This window comes from Periplaneta americana, chromosome 6 (genome assembly GCF_040183065.1).
Source record: "Periplaneta americana isolate PAMFEO1 chromosome 6, P.americana_PAMFEO1_priV1, whole genome shotgun sequence".
Taxonomy (NCBI): domain Eukaryota; kingdom Metazoa; phylum Arthropoda; class Insecta; order Blattodea; family Blattidae; genus Periplaneta; species Periplaneta americana.
Genome location: NC_091122.1, coordinates 129,604,159 through 129,623,174, shown reverse-complemented (window position 1 = coordinate 129,623,174; position 19,016 = coordinate 129,604,159). Strand labels below are relative to the sequence as shown.

Below are 19,016 nucleotides of genomic sequence, written 5' to 3'. Positions count from 1 at the left end.
TTTTTAGTTTGTAATGTTCACCAACAAGAATAAGTGAATAGCTGACAAACTTCCTTTTAGGTAATAATAAAATACAATGTGCTATTCAATAGCTTATAGACCGTGATTCAGACGATGTACATCGCCATAATATAATTGAATTAAAACGCAAGAGTGACCGAAATATAGTCTATAAGCTGACGTGATTAAAATCTCAACAATGCATTTAGTTCCCTTCCTTTCTCTAGATCTAGATCACAATAAATTAAGTTATTGGTTATATTGTCACGTGACATGAATCGCATTACATTGTATAATTGTGCTGTACTCGATATTTTAATGAGCGATGGGTGGGATTATGTTTTCTAATAAACGCATCTAAAATTTCCGTGCTAAGAGTATACTACACATTTTTGTTCTTTTTATACGTCACAAAGATCGACTATATCATTTCAACGAGTTATTTTATTTATTTTAGACATGTCATTTAGTGAGTTTATCGTATTGCTATATTAATTAGGTATGATACTTATACTGTTTTGTTATTTTTAAAAATGACTTACAGTGAAAATTGTAGGCCTGCTTGAATTTTATACTTACGAATTGTGATTTGAAGTCATTAATTTGTTCACAGATCAAGCGTGTTGCAATTTTTTTTATTCAAAAAGCAGCATGAAATGCCGCAGGAAATTTTTATTATATAATATTCAAATAGGATTATGGGTATTTTAAAAGGATTTTATTTTGCGAAGACTTCTTTACAATTTGTGTAACAATTATGCCTTGAGCTTGAACAGTTTTGCTTGTCACAGAAACGAATCGAGCGAACGAAAGGTTTTTTCGATACGAAGTCTTTCAAATACTTTCCATTATAAATATTTGTTATTTGATTAAATTATGTTCATTATAGATGAAACATGTTGTTTAAGCTTTTATGTCAGAGGGAATGTGACTAAGGGAATTTGAGAATGACGGTTATCACCGCCCTTTAGAATCTAGTTCCGGTAATAAGATTTTAATATTAGATTATTGGTTTGTATCGATAGTAAGGAACCAATCGACTGATGTTAATATAGCCGCCGACGTCGGGTTACTCCGTTACAACACTTTACGTTTTTCCTACTTTACTATAAAAAATAAAAAGGGATACAAGTGGAAGGGCGGCGAGATGACCGTTTTTGGAAGCGCACGCCATTACAGGCTGCGTAAAACCGTTTCGCCGTTTCCTCCATGTTGCTTTTCACGTTGTTTGTTTAGCAGTACTTCAGCCGCAATGCGAGGAGAGATCGACCAATGGGCTGGCGCCGTGGGCGGCGACAACCAATCATAATCCCGCCTTAACTCCGCCTACATTATGGCAGTACCCTGGTAAGTACCGCCCCCTGTTTCTCCCACCCGATATTACACTTTGAATATGTGATACCAGAGGGCTCCAGTACCTAAAGGGGAGGGAATACTCACTACAGCTTTTTTGCTCTCTTTTTTACTTTTGTTTGGAATGGTGTTGTCATTATAATGAAGCACCGCGTTTGTGGCACAAGCCGTGGGGCGGAGCTTGCGTCGTCATTATCGAAAAGAGGAGGTGTCTATAACATTATCTAACATTGCACGAAATGAAAATTTGATAGTATACTTAGTACTGCTTTTGAAAACATTAATCCACCCTCGTTTTGTTTTTGGCGGGGTGATAGCGGGGGAAGAGATTAGAAATACATAGCATTTCTCCATTTCTCCTTTTTTGTGTATTGCTTGTACATTCATTTTCATCATTCGTATTTGTGCCCAAAAGCAATAACATCTTTTACTTGCTTTATGCACTTGTCGAAAGAATCTGTCAAATAATGTCGTGGTTCTGTAATGAAGTACGGACTTTGGAGTTTCTTTCTTGATTTTGTGTTTATGCTGAACAATAATGCCTCGGAATGAATTTAACCGTCTCTGTAGAATTATAATTAAATCGATAAATTATAGATTTGCACCATGGGAAAAAAAAAATACGGCGTTGGAATAACCTTTCCAAATTTTAAACTAGGTGCCTTCCGTGACAAAAATCTTGTGAGAATGTGTAAACGTTTAAGAAATTGCATTCATTTGTTCAGCGAAACGAACCACCTGCTCTAATATTCCTGAATAATAATAATAATAATAATAATAATAATAATAATAATAATAATTACTACTACTACTACTACTACTACTACTACTACTACTACTACTACTACTACTACGTCTTGAGTCCTATTGTGTAGGATTCATTGACTTCTTTTGAACGTACCCAATTTGTCAATATAATAATAATAATAATTACTACTACTACTACTACTACTACTACTACTACTACTACTACTACTACTACTACTACTACTACTACTACTACTAGGCCTACGTCTTGAGTCCTATTGTGTAGGATTCATTGACTTCTTTTGAACGTACCCAATTTGTCAGTATAATAATAATAATAATAATAATAATAATAATAATAATAATAATAATACGAATAATAACACTTTTAGCATGAATCTCTTGGTCTGACCCTTTTCTTAATAAATTGTCATTACAGCGTCGTGGTATTCCAATGTCATGATAGCCTTTTTATCCATAAAATATCTTTGGACCGCTTATTTATCATCACGAATTCAATGTGAATTGTATTTTAAGATCCGTTTCATTTTGACTGAACGTGTTGATCACTAATGCCATTTGTGTGGCAGTCAAATGAAGCCTCTTCTACTTCTAAGCTGTTTTTTTTTTTGTGCCAGAATAATTATAAGCCTACGTTAAACGTTTTAGTTATTTAGTCCTGTCTTGAGAGTCCTAACAGCGGGTCCTGTAAATTCCATCTACTGGACGTCTACATCCTGAGCACCCCACTACTTCAGTATTCTAAATTTGGCTACTCGTCTTTAACACGTCGCTAGCCGCTGTATGACCATTTTGGCAAGTATCGTATTTTAATGACAATCATATCAAAATGAAAGGGATTACAAGTTTGTTATTCTTTCTAGATTATCTTGTAAGTGCTGGCTATTACTTGCTAGAAGAATTTTTTTTTTTTCCGTACAGTACACGGTGCTCTGTAGAGAATACATTTGTCAGGCCAGTAGCTCAGTTATAATGGAATAATAATATTAAGTCCAGGATTTCTAATCTTATTCGGGTTTATTATTTCCTTGTTCCTAAACCTTTCTTTGAATGCAGAATTTCGCTAGCAACTTTCCCTTCCTAAAATAAAATAAAAACTTGTATTTTGCAGTACAAAAGCCAGTTGAACTTAAGGTACTTATCTACCCCTGAGAGAAAAATTTGCAATTTTTATCTAATTTTTTTAAACTTTTTTTCCTGATTACTTGATACAAAATTAAGGATTTCATACAAAATAAACTTCTCGAATATTTCTGGGGAGCAGGAAGGCAATTTTTTGATGCGTAAACTGAATTTTTTTTTGTTTTAATCCTTGGTCCACAGTTTTTATGTTATAACAAAATTTCTTCCGCTGTCTTACTTCTAAAAAAATACAGAGTAAGCTGTGAAAACAGTTTTTTCCTATGCTATTCCATTAAGAAAAAGTGTTTTTTTTTTATTTCCAACATAAAATTTTTGAAAATAAAAATATAACATTTTGGAATTTTTTAATTAACTTTCTTAAGCAGTAGGACACTGTTTGTAGTTTGGCACTTAGCTACCTTAATCACCTTCGTTTTGGTGCAAGAATGATGAAAATATCTCAATTCTAAGTGCACTTTGCGGTTAGATTAATGTTGTAAACTGCAGTAAAACTGGACATGGAGAAAAATCATCTACATCCTGAGGGTAGTCTGTGAAAAATTGTGAAGCCAAAGACACAGCTTCGTTCTATATGAAAAATAAAAGGTAGTCTACAGTACAACTCTACCGCCACATTCAAATTGTTGTTATATGAAAAATGGATAAAATTGACAATGTGACAGATTGACACTGTTAGAACTGTACTTCCGGTTTAAAAAAGGATGTTTCCGGTCAATAAAAACTCAGGTAAGTAATTAAACAAATATCATAGAGACAAAACTGATATATTTCTGAAAACTAAATAAGCCTAGTTCAAGCTTTCAGATGACATAAAAATAAAAATAAAAATAAAAAAATCAAATTTTGAAGAAAATGAAAAAAATTAAGAGTAGATGAGTATATTTACCTTATATAGGGTCGGCAAGTGTTAAAGCAGGTATGGACACACTCTTCAAAGAAACTATGTATTGCGAAAGAAAGCTCAAAGTCTTAAGTAAACACATGTTCTCACTTCATCTCGATATTTCATCCCTCTCGAAAGTTATAACAGAAAAAATTCAATCCTGCGCTAGTCTCTGCAAAATGCCACCAGGTATGCGATTACTCGGACGACATAACCAAAGCCACCGTTTCTGGCGTGTGAAATAAGTAATGGGAACGTTGAGAGCGAGTATGTTATCTTTGCCACAGTCTGTGGACGAGAAACCTGACAACTGTGATAGGCAGATTGCTGACGTCACATCTGTTTAGGAGGTGGTACCACTTTGAACCGAAATGGCAACATATCACTGACTGGACAGTGTAATCAAGGATACACCCCATAAATGCATCCTCTCTCTGGTTAATTGAGTTATTTTTATTCTGTATTTAATATAACTGTCTTTGCTTGTTATGTATTTACTTTTAACCCTGGCAATAATAATTTTGTTGTATCCCTGTAATTTCACAGCAGTCATATTATTTGTCTAATGAGCGTAAATGTTGTAATCAATATCAGAAACCTTGTCTGTAATTTTTTTTTCAGCATCTCTTTTATTATGTACCTAAATATTCTTCCCTTATCTTCCACAACTCCCAACATGGCTCTGATATTCTAATTACTTACTTGGTATCTTAGAACATGACTCAAATGCTTCACAAATGATGTAGGAAGTCCCAGAGTATTCAAATGTAAAACAACCACCATGGAGAAACTTGAGAAAATTTTCCGATCATTGTTATGTTGAAGTAAATTTGAGTAAATCCCGGAACTCCTTTCATAGGAGTATTGACCATTATTTTGTTGCATGTGAGCTTGAGGATCTCGCCTGCTGAACTTTGTACTGCAGGAATTAGCACTTTATAGAAGTCACATGAAAGTGTAACATGAATTAGCTACACATAATGATGATTGTGTAAAGCTTTATAGTTGGGATAAATTGGCTAATTAAAACACTCTTCAGCGATATACCAATCCATTTAAAATCACACAGCATCTATTTAATGTCGTAATAGGTATTAAGTGAAAGTAAGAGGAATTCAATTGGGTATACGCCGCGAGGTCGTTAATGAACTGCAGATATTTAATAACTTATGAGTGAAAGGATTTAAGGGCCTATAAAAATAAGAAGAGATGGCAGGAATATCTCTTACGAATGGACCATCGAAGACTGGCCCAATAAATCATGAAATACACTCCTAGATGTCAAAGGGATGTGGGACGTCGATGAAAAATAAATAAATATTATGTTTTATTTAACGACGCTCGCAACTGCCGAGGTTATATTACCAGGGTCGCCGGTGTGCCGGAATATTGTCCCACAGGAGTTCTTTTACATGTCAGTAAATCTACTGACATGAGTCTGTCGCATTTAAGCACACTTAAATGCCATCAACCTGGACTGGGATCGAACCAGCAACCTCGGGCACAGATGGCCAGCGCTATACCAACTGCGCCACCCAGGCGGACACGTCGGTGAAGAAGATGGGAAGATGAATTTATTGTAAATGTCTTCTATGTGAACGGAACAGACCATATCAGCCTACAGTGAAATTGATGATGATGATGATAACGATAACGATAACGTCGACGACGATGACGACGACGAACCAATTAAAATACGAGTAAGAGCCGGATATATTTTGTAGGTCCCTGACATGAGCCACGCGCACTTCAGCTTACAAGCAAACATTCTGATGGGGACAGATAAAAAAGTTATTTTTTTTTCTTCCACCATGTTAATACTAACAAAATAAGTACTTATACCAATTTTGGCCACTCGCCCGCAATTACGAGACCGTCCAGAAAGTGATTTTCCCTGGTGCTGTTTACAGAGAAAAAGCACAATTGCATGGAAATATTTATTCAAACAGATGCAGCAATTCTTGTGCTAGTTGTCAACATATCCCCCACTGGAATTGATATATTTGTCATACCATGGGATCAATTTTTCTCTCCTTGTGTCGTAAATGTCAGCTGCCTGGGATCGGAACCAGCGTTTAACAGCCCTCTGCAGCTCTCTGTCGATCCTATGATATGACAAATGTCTCGATTTCGGTGGAGAATATGTTAAAAAATAGCTCAACAAAATGCTGTGTCTGTTTCAATAAATTTTTCCAATGAAATTGTGTTTTTTTTCTGTTAACGGCCCCTGGCGAACTTATTTTTTTACGGCCCTCGTAATTGCGGTCGAGTGGCCAAAATTTGTATAAGCACTTATTTTGACATTATTAACATGATGAAATAAAAAAATTTGACTTTATTATCTGCCCCCATCAGAATGTTTGCTTGTTAGATAAAGTTTGCAGGAGTATCAAAATAAGTGACAGTGTGATACGCATATCTTTCTCCTGTTGAACTTCGAATTAGTGCCCTGCAATGTTCGAACATGAGAGAGACAACCAAGACATTACAAACTTCGTCTTATTTCATATCAAAAACTAATCGCAAGATCTACGCTAAAGTCGTTAAGCGGTTAAAACATAAAGACGTGGGAGTGGAGGATAGCTAATATTTTTATATCAAGTTGAAGCTAACATGACAGGCCTCCTGCAGAGCGAAAACTGCCATACTCGACAGACTTCAACCGAACATTACTTCATTCCCCTTGCTCAAAGTTTCAATTAATTCCAACTGATGAAGGTAAAAGTAAAGTCTTTCCCATTACAGACCTTGAATGCCCACGCGGTAGAGGGAGGTTGAGGCTCCCACCTGTACAGACATCGGCATTAATGACAGTAGGGATGCCAGTCTTACGTGTCCGCCACCTTTACTCCAAAGAAAATACCCCTGGTACTCATTTCTGTTGGAGATTGAATAAACTCAGGGCTATAGTGCGACCAGGAGAATTAAATCAATGTAGGAAATCCATGACCCCATCGGGAATCGAACCCGCGACCTTTCGGCTTGCAACGTTACGCCTTAACTGCGACGCTATCGCGCGTCCCATTCCAGTTTTTTCAAGTTTATATTTATCGAACTCCGACTTCGAAACAATACAAATCAAGAATCATAGCAGCAGGAATAAAAAAATTGAAGGAAAACAGCTAATACACGTGGCAGGGTTACAAACACAATGAAGACATAGACAAGGAACTTGGGGGAGGGGATACAAAGACTGACAGGATTCAGCATCTACGGATAATAGACAGGGATAGATTCTACAATTAATTTTCAAATACTGACCACAGGGAAGAATTGAAGGGTGTCATCTCGGGAGACTTTGGATAACTGAGATCGGACCGGATATACGACTCAATTCTATGTTAATATGATGATGATGACGATTTTTAGTGCAATGTATGTTTACACTGATTGACTTGTATCGTAGTTGAACATATTTGATGAAAGAGGCTTTGCGTACTTTGGAGGGAAACCTTTATTATGTATAGTAATGTCACAAGATGTCTGAGATTTGGGAAATCTCAGACCTCGAGTGACATTTACTTATTAGGACTATTTCGTGAATAAAATAAAAATGTAAATAATATATCCCTGAAATTCCCTCACAAAATGTTAATAATTGCATATTTATCAATACCTAACCTATTCAGACATTGTGAAGTCGAAATAGATGAATAACGATTACTGCAATAAAGAAATTGAATGTTATTCAGTAATGCCAATTGATAAAAGCGAAATACCCTACAGGTTTAAAAATGTTAATTACATGTACTGAGCTTTTCTCTTGTTATTATAACAGAAATACGTTTTCATTATCTTCTGAAATCATAATTTTTAATTTAATCATTTCATAGTATAATTACAAATAACCTGATTAATACATTAATTAAATGAACAATTGTTATGAAGGAGTGTCATTTTCTTTAGATAAAATGGACATGGAACTATAAGATGAAGATGTAGATGTGGAAGTAGGATTTCGCACTTTATTTAGTACAATGGATTCGTGCTCATCGATTTACATGGAAACAGTTAGCGACACTGACTAAATAAAAGTACGACCATGCGATAAATTGATAGTGATAAATCGAGGTGCAGAAATTATCGCGATGTAGGAGTGTGATTGGTTGGAATTCAGAATGTCATTACATTTCATTGGCCGAAAATGGAATGACGTCATATAAACGAAATAGTCGGTATAATTCCAAGTCTTCCCATTCCACTATTTATTTTTCAATAAATTGCCATTGTCCATACCACTGATGGCACGTTCTCGGAATTTTAACGCAGATTGCTATTAACATGGAGTTCTTGGATGAACAATTTTGCCTCGTAGATATATAGAGTCATAGTACATGCACTGTCACTTTATTATGCAAGGTCCTTGTAGTTAAGGGAGGAACATGACCGACTCACAGCGCTTCCACTTTCATACTGATCCTCACTTGGATTTATTTCTTAATTAAATTGTTTTTCTTTTGAAATTCACTGAAAAAAAATGCAATTTTGGTTCATTGTATTGAAGTACATGCATGATTGAGAAACAGTCTTCTTTCCCCCTTTACTACTTCTTTATTTAGTTTGATAAAGCACATAATTTCAGCTTAATGAGTGCTTCCGGGCCAGAATCAGCAATAACCCGCAACCACAATTGCGTGTAATTGTTGCATGCGGGTATAGAAAACTGTAATCACTCCCACGTTTGTCCGCTTCCTTGTTAAATCATTTACATATTTTATGATCACAGTAGCTATTAATATAGTCTGGACTGTAGGGCACTCACTTGTTGTAAAGACAAAATAATTTATTCCGAAAACAAAACGAGACATAATCATATAGCTACTTTGTTTTTTCGGGATTTACTTCCAAATCTATCGCTTTACTTGCTTCAAGTGTGGTGTCTAGAGGAGCCTTTCTTAAACATATGTAACCAACAATGAAAAGGGATTTCTGTCTTTACTGTGAGCTTAACCACCTGTAAGTGAAGAAATGCGCGCTGGAGCTGATTTTCGAGTCACGTGAATATTTGTATTCTTCATAAAATAGGTACTTACTTACAAATGGCTTTTAAGGAACCCGGAGTTTCATTGCCGCCCTCACATAAGCCCGCCATTGGTCCCTATCCTGTGCAAGATTAGTCCTGTCTCTACCATCATATCCCACCTCCCTCAAATCCATTTTAATATTATCTTCCCATCTACGTCTCGGCCTCTCCAAAGGTCTTTTTCCCTCCGGTCTTCCAACTAACACTCTATATCCATTTCTGGATTCGCCCATACGTGCTACATGCCCTGTCCATCTCAAACGTCTGGATTTAGTGTTCCTAATTATGTCAGGTGAAGAATACAATGCGTGCAGTTCTCCGTTGTGTAACTTTCTCCATTCTCCTGTAACTTATTCTCAAACATCCTTAATCTCTGTTGCTCAAATATTTTCGAATGTCCTTATACTGTTGGATTGTGTTGATTATTTTTTTTTATGGTTTTATCAACACGTATGTACATTCGCCCTTCTTTTGGTGGCACCTAATCTTAAAACCGCACGGTCGTATCTCGGTCCACATTCTTCAGCCTCCAGTCGCAGGTGTTTCAGGAGTTTACAAAAGTTCGGATTCACACTAACTGAAGACCTCAGCTTGTTGTTCCATCCTTCGACTGAGTTGTTGTTCCTCTGGTTCAGGCCGTAACAGTTCCAAAGTCTGATTGGGATATTTAGATTCTGGAGCCATTGATCTACAAAGTAGTTGTAGAAATTAGTTAGTTTCTCTTCTGTAGGTGTTGAACTTGAAATTTCCAGCCAAGCGTCCTCTACTGCTTCGGGTGGTATTAGTGCCAAGGGAGCACATTTCCTAATATGAAGCCTCACATCCTCCAGACGGCGCATTTCTCCTGTGGTCACATTGTCCAGATTGGGCGCTTTTTTCCTGTGGTCACATTGTCCGGATTGGGCGCTTTTTTCCTGTGGTCACATTGTCCAGATTGGGCGCTTTTTTCGTGTGGTCACATTGTCCAGATTGGGCGCTTTTTCCTGTGGTCACATTGTCCAGATTGGGCGCTTTTTTCCTGTGGTCACATTGTCCAGATTGGGCGCTTTTTTCCTGTGGTCACATTGTCCAGATTGGGCGCTTTTTTCCTGTGGTCACATTGTCCAGATTGGGCGCTTTTTTCCTGTGGTCACATTGTCCAGATTGGGCGCTTTTTTCCTGTGGTCACATTGTCCAGATTGGGCGCTTTTTTCCTGTGGTCACATTGTCCAGATTGGGCGCTTTTTTCCTGTGGTCACATTGTCCAGATCGGACGCTTTTTTTCCTGTGGTCACATTGTCCAGATTGGGCGCTTTTTTCCTGTGGTCACATTGTCCAGATTGGGCGCTTTTTTCCTGTGGTCACATTGTCCAGATTGGGCGCTTTTTTCTGGGTCGCTAATGCCCCTGATTCGAATGATTAGTAAGTAGATAGGATGAGTTCTAGAACTCTTTCAGGTATAATGTTGAGAAATATCCCTTTCGTGTACCTGAACTCCAACCTTCAACAACTTAAGCTATAAGATTCATTTACTGTATCCAAGTTCATTGTATGATCAGAAGATACTGAGATTATTAACAGTAATCTCACTAGAGGTTTTGATTTAACTAGAATATCAAAACTCGAGTGGGATTTAATTGACTATTACACAATTAGAGGAAAATATATAAAGATTAGGAGAAATAAAGTACTGTAATAACTTACAATAAAATATTAATTGACTTACTGAAATTCTATTTCACTAATGTTAGCTTCACCAAAACGTTTGAACGGAACCACCATTTTCAGTTGACTGTCTATGCTGTAAACAAATGACGATCGCAAAGCATGTTTTATAGTACCGTAAAGAATTTGCAGTTTGAAATGTTGGCAAACAAAGAAACAAATGCTAGGGTAGTGATAACAAACAAATGTTAGGGAAGCGATAAAATTAAACAAATGCTAGGGAAGCGATAAAATTGTGCGATAAGCAGCCATGATTGGTTGGAAGACGTCCTTTCGTACCGTTTTATTGGTCAAAAGTAGTATGACGTAGTAAAGGTGTAATAGTCTTCCTAAACAAGTGATGAAAGAGATACAAAAGCATTCTCGGCGTTGCTAATTTAAATTGGTTCTGAATGGTGTCAGTTATTCTGTTTCATCATGCATTCTTATTCGAACTATATACTGTAGATTACAGTCTATAATCTTACCTAATAATTATTTAGCATCGATATAATTGATATTAGAAAGATGGTATTTCACGAAATGCCGAAAATTCTCTATAGATATAACCTGACATTTGCGTTATTGTTCGGGGTTGGGGAACCTCGGAAAAAAAACCCGACTAGATAATCACCCCAAGTGGGAATCGAACCCATATACGCGCACAGCTCAAGAATTGGAAATTCATTAGATTTGCTCTTATGTGTAACTTATATATCCTTACATAGGAAAAAAGATTTTTATTTTTACTGTTGTCTGCTGAAGTGCCAAGATTCCAAACTTGTTTTAGTTCGAAGTTCCAATATGTTTCTATCTTCTATGTCATTTGGCAGTAACATTATCTTACTGTTTTTATCTTTGGGTTTACTGCAGATTTTAAGACTGAAGTAGCATAATCACAGAGATACTATACAGAGATGTCTATATTAAATAAGCATCTTTTAACAACCTGACAACACCATGTGAAGAACCATGTGATCTTTCGCATTTCCGGTTTGTTCCGATTGTACTCTGTACTTCGTATAGTGGTAACTTGATAATGACCATCACATTAAAATGCAACCCTCTCTCCTTGTATCCCCCCGTTCTTCTTGTATTTTCCTTATTCTGTTTGTCTCATAGTTGTTCTCGTATTCATTTGGTTCTTCTCGTTTTGTTGTTGCTTTGTCCTCCTTATGTTGACCTTGGTTTTTTGGTTCTCCTTGTTCTCCTTGTCTTGCCTTTGTCCTTGTCTTCCCGTTCTTCTTTAATTTCTTTTGTTCTCCTTCCCCTTGTATTCTTGTATTTCCTTAGTTCTTCATTTTTCGTACCACCCGCACGTAGTTCTACGTAAACATATAAGCAACATAATAAAGCATAGGCTATACACTTATCAATAGATCATCGCACCCGCACGTAGTCCGACATAAAGATATGCAGCATAGTAAAGGTATGCACATGTCGATTTTTTAGTACAAATATTCTTCATGGGATTACCTAATCTTTGCTATGCACATGTCGATTTTTTATGAGTACGAATATTCTTCATGGGATTAACTAATCTTTGCTATGCACATGTCGATTTTTTATGAGTACGAATATTCTTCATGGGATTACCTAATCTTTGCTATGCACATGTCGATATTTTTATGAGTATTCTTCATGGGAATATCTAATCTTTGCTATGCACAAGTCGATTTTTTATGAGTACGAATATTCTTCACGGAATTGCCTAATCTTTGCTATGCACATGTCGATATTTTTATGAGTATTCTTCATGGGAATACCTAATCTTTGCTATGCACAAGTCGATTTTTTATTAGTACGAATATTCTTCACGGAATTGCCTAATCTTTGCTATGCACATGTCGATATTTTTATGAGTACGAATATTCTTCATGGGATTACCTAATCTTTGCTATGCACATGTCGATATTTTTATGAGTATTCTTCATGGGAATACCTAATCTTTGCTATGCACAAGTCGATTTTTTATGAGTACGAATATTCTTCACGGAATTGCCTAATCTTTGCTATGCACATGTCGATATTTTTATGAGTATTCTTCATGGGAATACCTAATCTTTGCTGTGCACAAGTCGATTTTTTATTAGTACGAATATTCTTCACGGAATTGCCTAATCTTTGCTATGCACATGTCGATATTTTTATGAGTACGAATATTCTTCATGGGATTACCTAATCTTTTCCTATGCACATGTCGATTTTTTATGAGTACGAATATTCTTCACGGGATTACCTAATCTTTGCTATGCACATGTCGATATTTTTATGAGTACGAATATTATTCATGGGATTACCTAATCTTTGCTATGCACAAGTAGATTTTTTTATGAGTACGAATATTCTTCGCGGAATTGCCTAATCTTTGCTAGGCACATGTCTATTTTTTATGAGTACGTACATTCTTCATGGGATTACGTAATCTTTGCTAAGCGCATTTCGATTTTTATGACGAATATTCTTCATGGGATTACCTAATCTTTGTTAGGCAAATGTCGATATTTTTATGATTACGAATATTCTTTATGGGATTACCTAATCTTTGCTATGCGCATGTCATATTTTTTTTGAGTAGACTACGAATTTTCTTCATGGAAGCACCTAATCTTTGCTATGCACATGTTGATATTTTTATGAGTACGAATATTCTTTCTTCATGGGATTACCTAATCTTTGCTGTGAATATGTCGATATTTTTATGACTACGAATATTCTTCATGAGATTACCTAGGGCCTAATCTGTGCTATGAACATGTCATATTTTTATGAGTAGACTAGGAATATTCTTCATGGAATTACCTAATCTTTGCTGTTCACATGTCGATATTTTTATGAGTACGAATATTCTTCATGGGATTACCTACCTAATTTTTGCTATGCACATGTCGATTTTTTATGAGTACGAATATCCTTCATGGGATTACCTAATCTTCGCTATGCACATGTCGATATTTTTATGAATACGAATATTCTTCATGCGATTACCTAATCTTTGCTATGCATACGTCGATTTTTTTATCAGTACGGATTTTCTTCATGGGATTACCTAGTCTTTACTATGCACGTATGGATTTCTTATGAGTACGAATATTCTTCACGAGATTACCTAATCTTTGCCTTAGCGTTGAGAAAAACCTCAGGAAAACACAGACATAATCAGTCCAAGATAGATTCAAAGTTGGAGCGCAGCGTTGAAGCATGATTCATTTCATTACTTTTAGACGACGCCAGTCTAAATGTAACTATAGGCTATGAGTTAGACAAGCTCTTAGGCATTTTAGAGGGGGCAGAAATGAACCGATTTACATTAGATACATAATGGTATGCAGTGTCATTTTTCGCCTGACAGCAATACATTACACTGATCAAAATAACAAATGTTGTGCATTAGGTGACAAAAAAAATCGGGGAGTTGTTAGTTCAGTGCGTTATTTTTTACATTCCATAATTTTGTACATGTATCACAACAGATTTTATGATGTTTTAAAGTGACGGCTACAGACATCAGTTCAGGTATGACAGTGGCGCACCATCTCTTGACGCCAATGTCAGTAATCACCATTTAAAACAGCTTTTGTAATAGCTAATGCACCGAAATTACAAAACTGCGAAAACTTTTTTTGGCTAATAGGCAACATTTGTAACTTAAAACGGAGTGTTGCGTTAGATCGGAAGGTGTCAATAGTGATAGGCTAGTAGTAGTGCTTTGTTGAAAGATGCTTTCAACCACAGATGTCATTCATTGCGGAAATTTAACGTGGGCGAAAAATGACCGACAATTTTTGCTTAAATCTGTCTATGGTAGGTTAGGTTAGGTAAGATAACGGTGGCAGGTTAGGGATGACCTTTTGCACATCGGCCATACTGATGCATATTGTGCACCCCGAATTTATGGGATGAATGAGGATGAAGTGTACCAGCCCACCGGCCGCGTATGACTCTTCACCCGCTCACCAATTGGACCCCCTACGGCCCCCCCCCCCACAAGTTTATATCGCCAAGGTGACCAAGCAGCACAGGAGCCATTCCAACGGCCCTTCTAAGTTGTCGAAGTGCCCTTGGAAGTGTTCTTAAGAAATGAATCCTGGCAGAGATATTGTGTTAGGCTGGAAACCCAGGAACGGTTGCGGAGAGGACCCCCCCCCCCCCGTATATGACCTGAATATGTCTAGGGATGAGATGAATGATATGAGAATGAGTGTGGCATTGTATGGGACAGAAACATGGACATTACGTCGAAGTGAAGAGAAGCGATTAAAGGCATGTGAAATGTGGATATGGAGAGGAATGGAGCGTGTGAAATGGACAGACAGAATAAGAATGAAGCTTTGCTAAAAAGAGTGGGTGAAGAAAGAATGATTATGAGACTGATCAGGAAGAGTCACTGGCTGAGAAGAAACTGCCTACTGAATGATGCACAGGAAAGAATGGTGAACGGTAGATGAGTTCGTGTCAGAAGAAGATATCAGATGATAGACGACATTAAGATTTATGGATCATATGCGGAGACTAAGAGGAGGGCAGAAACTAGGAAGGATTTGAGAATGTTGGGTTTGCAGTGAAGGACCTGTAAACTACTGCATTGTAAACTTATAATACTATACAATACTTCAATTTGTCTTGAAATCCGGTCTCTTAAAAGTGGTGTAATGGAGAAAACGGTTTTTCAAATGATTGGTAGGTGGTCATGGAGAGGGGTGTTCCTTAAAATGGAGGTAAAAAAATACATTTGTTTTATGGGCATTTACATCGGTCCAGAGAAAAATCTGTCTCTCAGAGAGGTGGCCTTTTAATGGGAGTGGTCTTTCAGAGAGGTTCCTCTATATCGTCGATTTACAAGCAAAACACATTAAGTAAAAAATATTACGTTTGAGAAAAAGGCGTAGTAGACTTATAATAATGTACAGTAGCGGAAAAAAAACCGGACCGATCCTTGTAGCTGATTTCAGAGCTTTGTTCACAGTGACAGCACGATAGACTGGTAACTAAGACTTTCGTGGTTCGAATCCTGCCTGGGAAGAAAACTTTGTTTTGTTCCTTATTCAAATTTATTCCCAATACTTTTCGATTGCAGCGATATTTTATTACTTAATTAAATTATTATTCCCAGAACATGAATTTTACCAGCTTATTTTGTAATGGCTTTCGAAATGGGCTACGTCAGCAGTCGAGGCTACAACAATTTCAATAGATTACTCTCTATCTTGTGAATGCGGACGTGTTATGCGCAGTGGCTCATTTCGGGGACTTTGATTATTCCGTCGGTCCGGTTTTTTGCCACTACTGTATACATAATGTATATGTATAACTTTAGAATTTAAAAACGACGTACATTTAAAGAGAAACAACTTACTAAAAATAATATTTTGAGGATTCAGTTTTGTCAGAACAAAAACGCCTTTTTATAAGAAGTAATATTTTTGACTTAATGTGTTTCGCTTGTAAACCGACGATATGTGTTTTATCTCCCATACAATTCCTTATAAATCCGTGGCGCTACAGTCCGTGAAGGGCCTAGACCGACCAGCCGGCTGCTGGCCTGACCCCCACATGCCGAAGCAGAGGTGGACGATCATCCAACCAGAATGGACGTATCGTGTGGTTAGCACGATGATCCAGCCGTTATAGCTGGCATTCGCAACCGGATTTCGCTACCTATCGTAGCTCTCCAAGTGCATCACGGTGCTGGGTGGGCACCGGTCCCATACACTGCCCGACATTTCATGAGAAAATTTCTTCCCCCATGAAGACTCGAACCAGCGCGCATTCTGTAACGCGAGTCCTAGGCAGGATGCCTTAGACCACGACGCCACGGCGCGGGACACAATTCCTTATAGTCCGTAAAATTAATTTAGTAACCTACATTGTGTAGGCCTGTATGAAAATTGGATGTAGCAATTTAGTTTTAATGAATCATATTTTCTAGACTTTTCCGTTCTTGAAATTCTAGACATCCGATTCTGAACAACTTGTATGTCCGGCTGAAGCTTGTTTTGACTCGCTTACTGAATGAAATATACCTGCATTACGTTTCTATGCAGCTCTTCGTTATATAATATAACGTCTTAAATATAATTGTGGCGCATCCTCAAGCCTTGAAATATATTGAAAGGGATTCAGGTAATGAAAATTTGAGACTGCAGAGGTATTAGAAAAGGCCGGCAGCAGGCGATACCTGCAAACTTGTGGGCCGAGTGGGTAAGAAGACTTCCTGAAAGGTCAGAGTTCCGCCAGGTGACTGCACCACGCCGTACGATTTACGTACCTGAGCTACCCGTGTATGCAAAATCTAGAGGGCTAATTGTCTCTATGATATAGCGACTTATCTTTTCGAGGATTGGAGTCTTTGGCCCTTTCATTCTATACTTGCTTCTAGGCTTTGAAACGACTGAACCAGAAGGAACGTATTGTAGCTCTGAGGCCCAATTGTATAAAACTCCCTGACTAAAGATCAACTTTGATCGAAGATCGAAGAGTGAACAGAGTTCAGACACTTCTATTGTATAAAACTTTTCTGCGATCAAATTACCTTGGTTCAATGCAATCTAAGTTCACATGAAAAGGATTTGGCAACATCGCATAAACAGGTGAAATACGTGATGCGCGGACCATGTTCTACAGGTTTGTTCAGTGTTGCCAATCTAGCGACTTCAACTCTTTTTTCAACAACAATATTGCTTAAATATGGATTTAGTGACCTTTTTTGCACCCAATAGTGACAAAATTGAATCTTTCTTTGTTGATAATGAGAAATCTAGCGACTTTAAAACTACTTTTTGGCGACTTTCCGTACACTCTGTTGGAGATACTGTTTTTTTTTTTGTGCAATGTAAATAATGGCGGACAATAAGAAGAAGGTTGACTGTTCTCCAAGTTGTTATCATGTTATGGTGTTTGATACTGCTAAACATAATAAAGCTTTATAAAACGACCATTTTCGTTTAGTAATACAGTTAATTGAAAATTTATTAATGTACCTATCATATCCATTAATAATTAATGGTTGTTATAAACATAATGTAATTATAGGTTATGTTATTTGATACTGCTGAACACGATAGAGCCTTATAAAATATAAGATTGTTTGTGTGTATATATATATATATATATATATATATATATATATATATATATATATATATATTAATATTAATAATAATGGATATTTTATTTGCGCAATCTGTCACTCGTATATTTCAAACAGAAAAGAAATAACTGAACTTGGATCATCTAACTTAATCGGAGAAATTTCTTCAGTCAAAGTTGACTTTAATTTGAGACAAATTAATCTTAGATTAGACTTTATACAACACAAAATTCCAAGTTCAGCTGAAACAAGGATCAATTTAACCTCTGATCTAAGATTAAATGGTTTATACAATCGGGCCTGAGTCTGCCACATTTGCCTTTTTAAACCGATTATTTAACGACGTGGGTTTGAATCCGCCTTGGGTTGATTAGTTCTTATGTGTTTTTACAAGATGTTCTTCTCAGTTGTAAGGTTAATGTAAGATAATTCTTGAACTCGGTGCCAAAATATCATCTCGCTCTCACCTCCATCGACGCTTGACTACTACGCAGTTGATTCAGCGTCGATAAATGTTACTATAGTCGCGACGCTGTTATTCCCGGCGTGGCTCCTCCTCTTTGCTTACGTCTTAGGAAGTGAAAGCACCATAAAGTCTAGGTAGGTAGTATCGTTCGCCATTTTTGTTCTTTCGTTGCCGACCTACCAGACGAGGAATCTATTTGCCACAACATTAAACATTATCAAGTCGTAGCTCCTGTGATAATAAATCAAACGCACTGTAATTCAGCAAATAATTGAGCGGCAAATAACGTCCTTGTGTGCTTTCTGCGAACACCAACGAAAGAACCAAAATGGCGGGCGATTATATTAACTATTTATCGAGCTTTAGGAAATGCATTACGTCGTCATCAGCGAATCACAAGACGCATACGTTTAAATGTAGCCGACCTGCAACGTGATTACCTGCCGGAAATAAGAGCGACGGGACTTTAGGTTATTAAACTTTGTATAGTCCACTGCTGTGGAGTAACGGTTAGCACGACTGACCGTGGACGAGCGGGCCCGGGTTCAAATCCTGGTTGAGGTTTCCCCCCCCCCCCGAAGTTAACCAATCGAAGCAGAATTGCTTG

The 19,016-nt window shown here is 37.1% G+C and overlaps 1 protein-coding gene across 1 annotated transcript in view; it reads left to right on the top strand.

Annotated features, from left to right (window-relative positions):
• Positions 1-19,016, top strand: part of wge (winged eye) — a 705,384-nt gene that overhangs the window by 585,942 nt on the left and 100,426 nt on the right. The window contains exon 9 of the mRNA XM_069828951.1: positions 1,237-1,347. Coding sequence (XP_069685052.1) covers positions 1,237-1,347 — 111 coding nt within the window. The remainder of the gene's footprint in view (positions 1-1,236; positions 1,348-19,016) is intronic.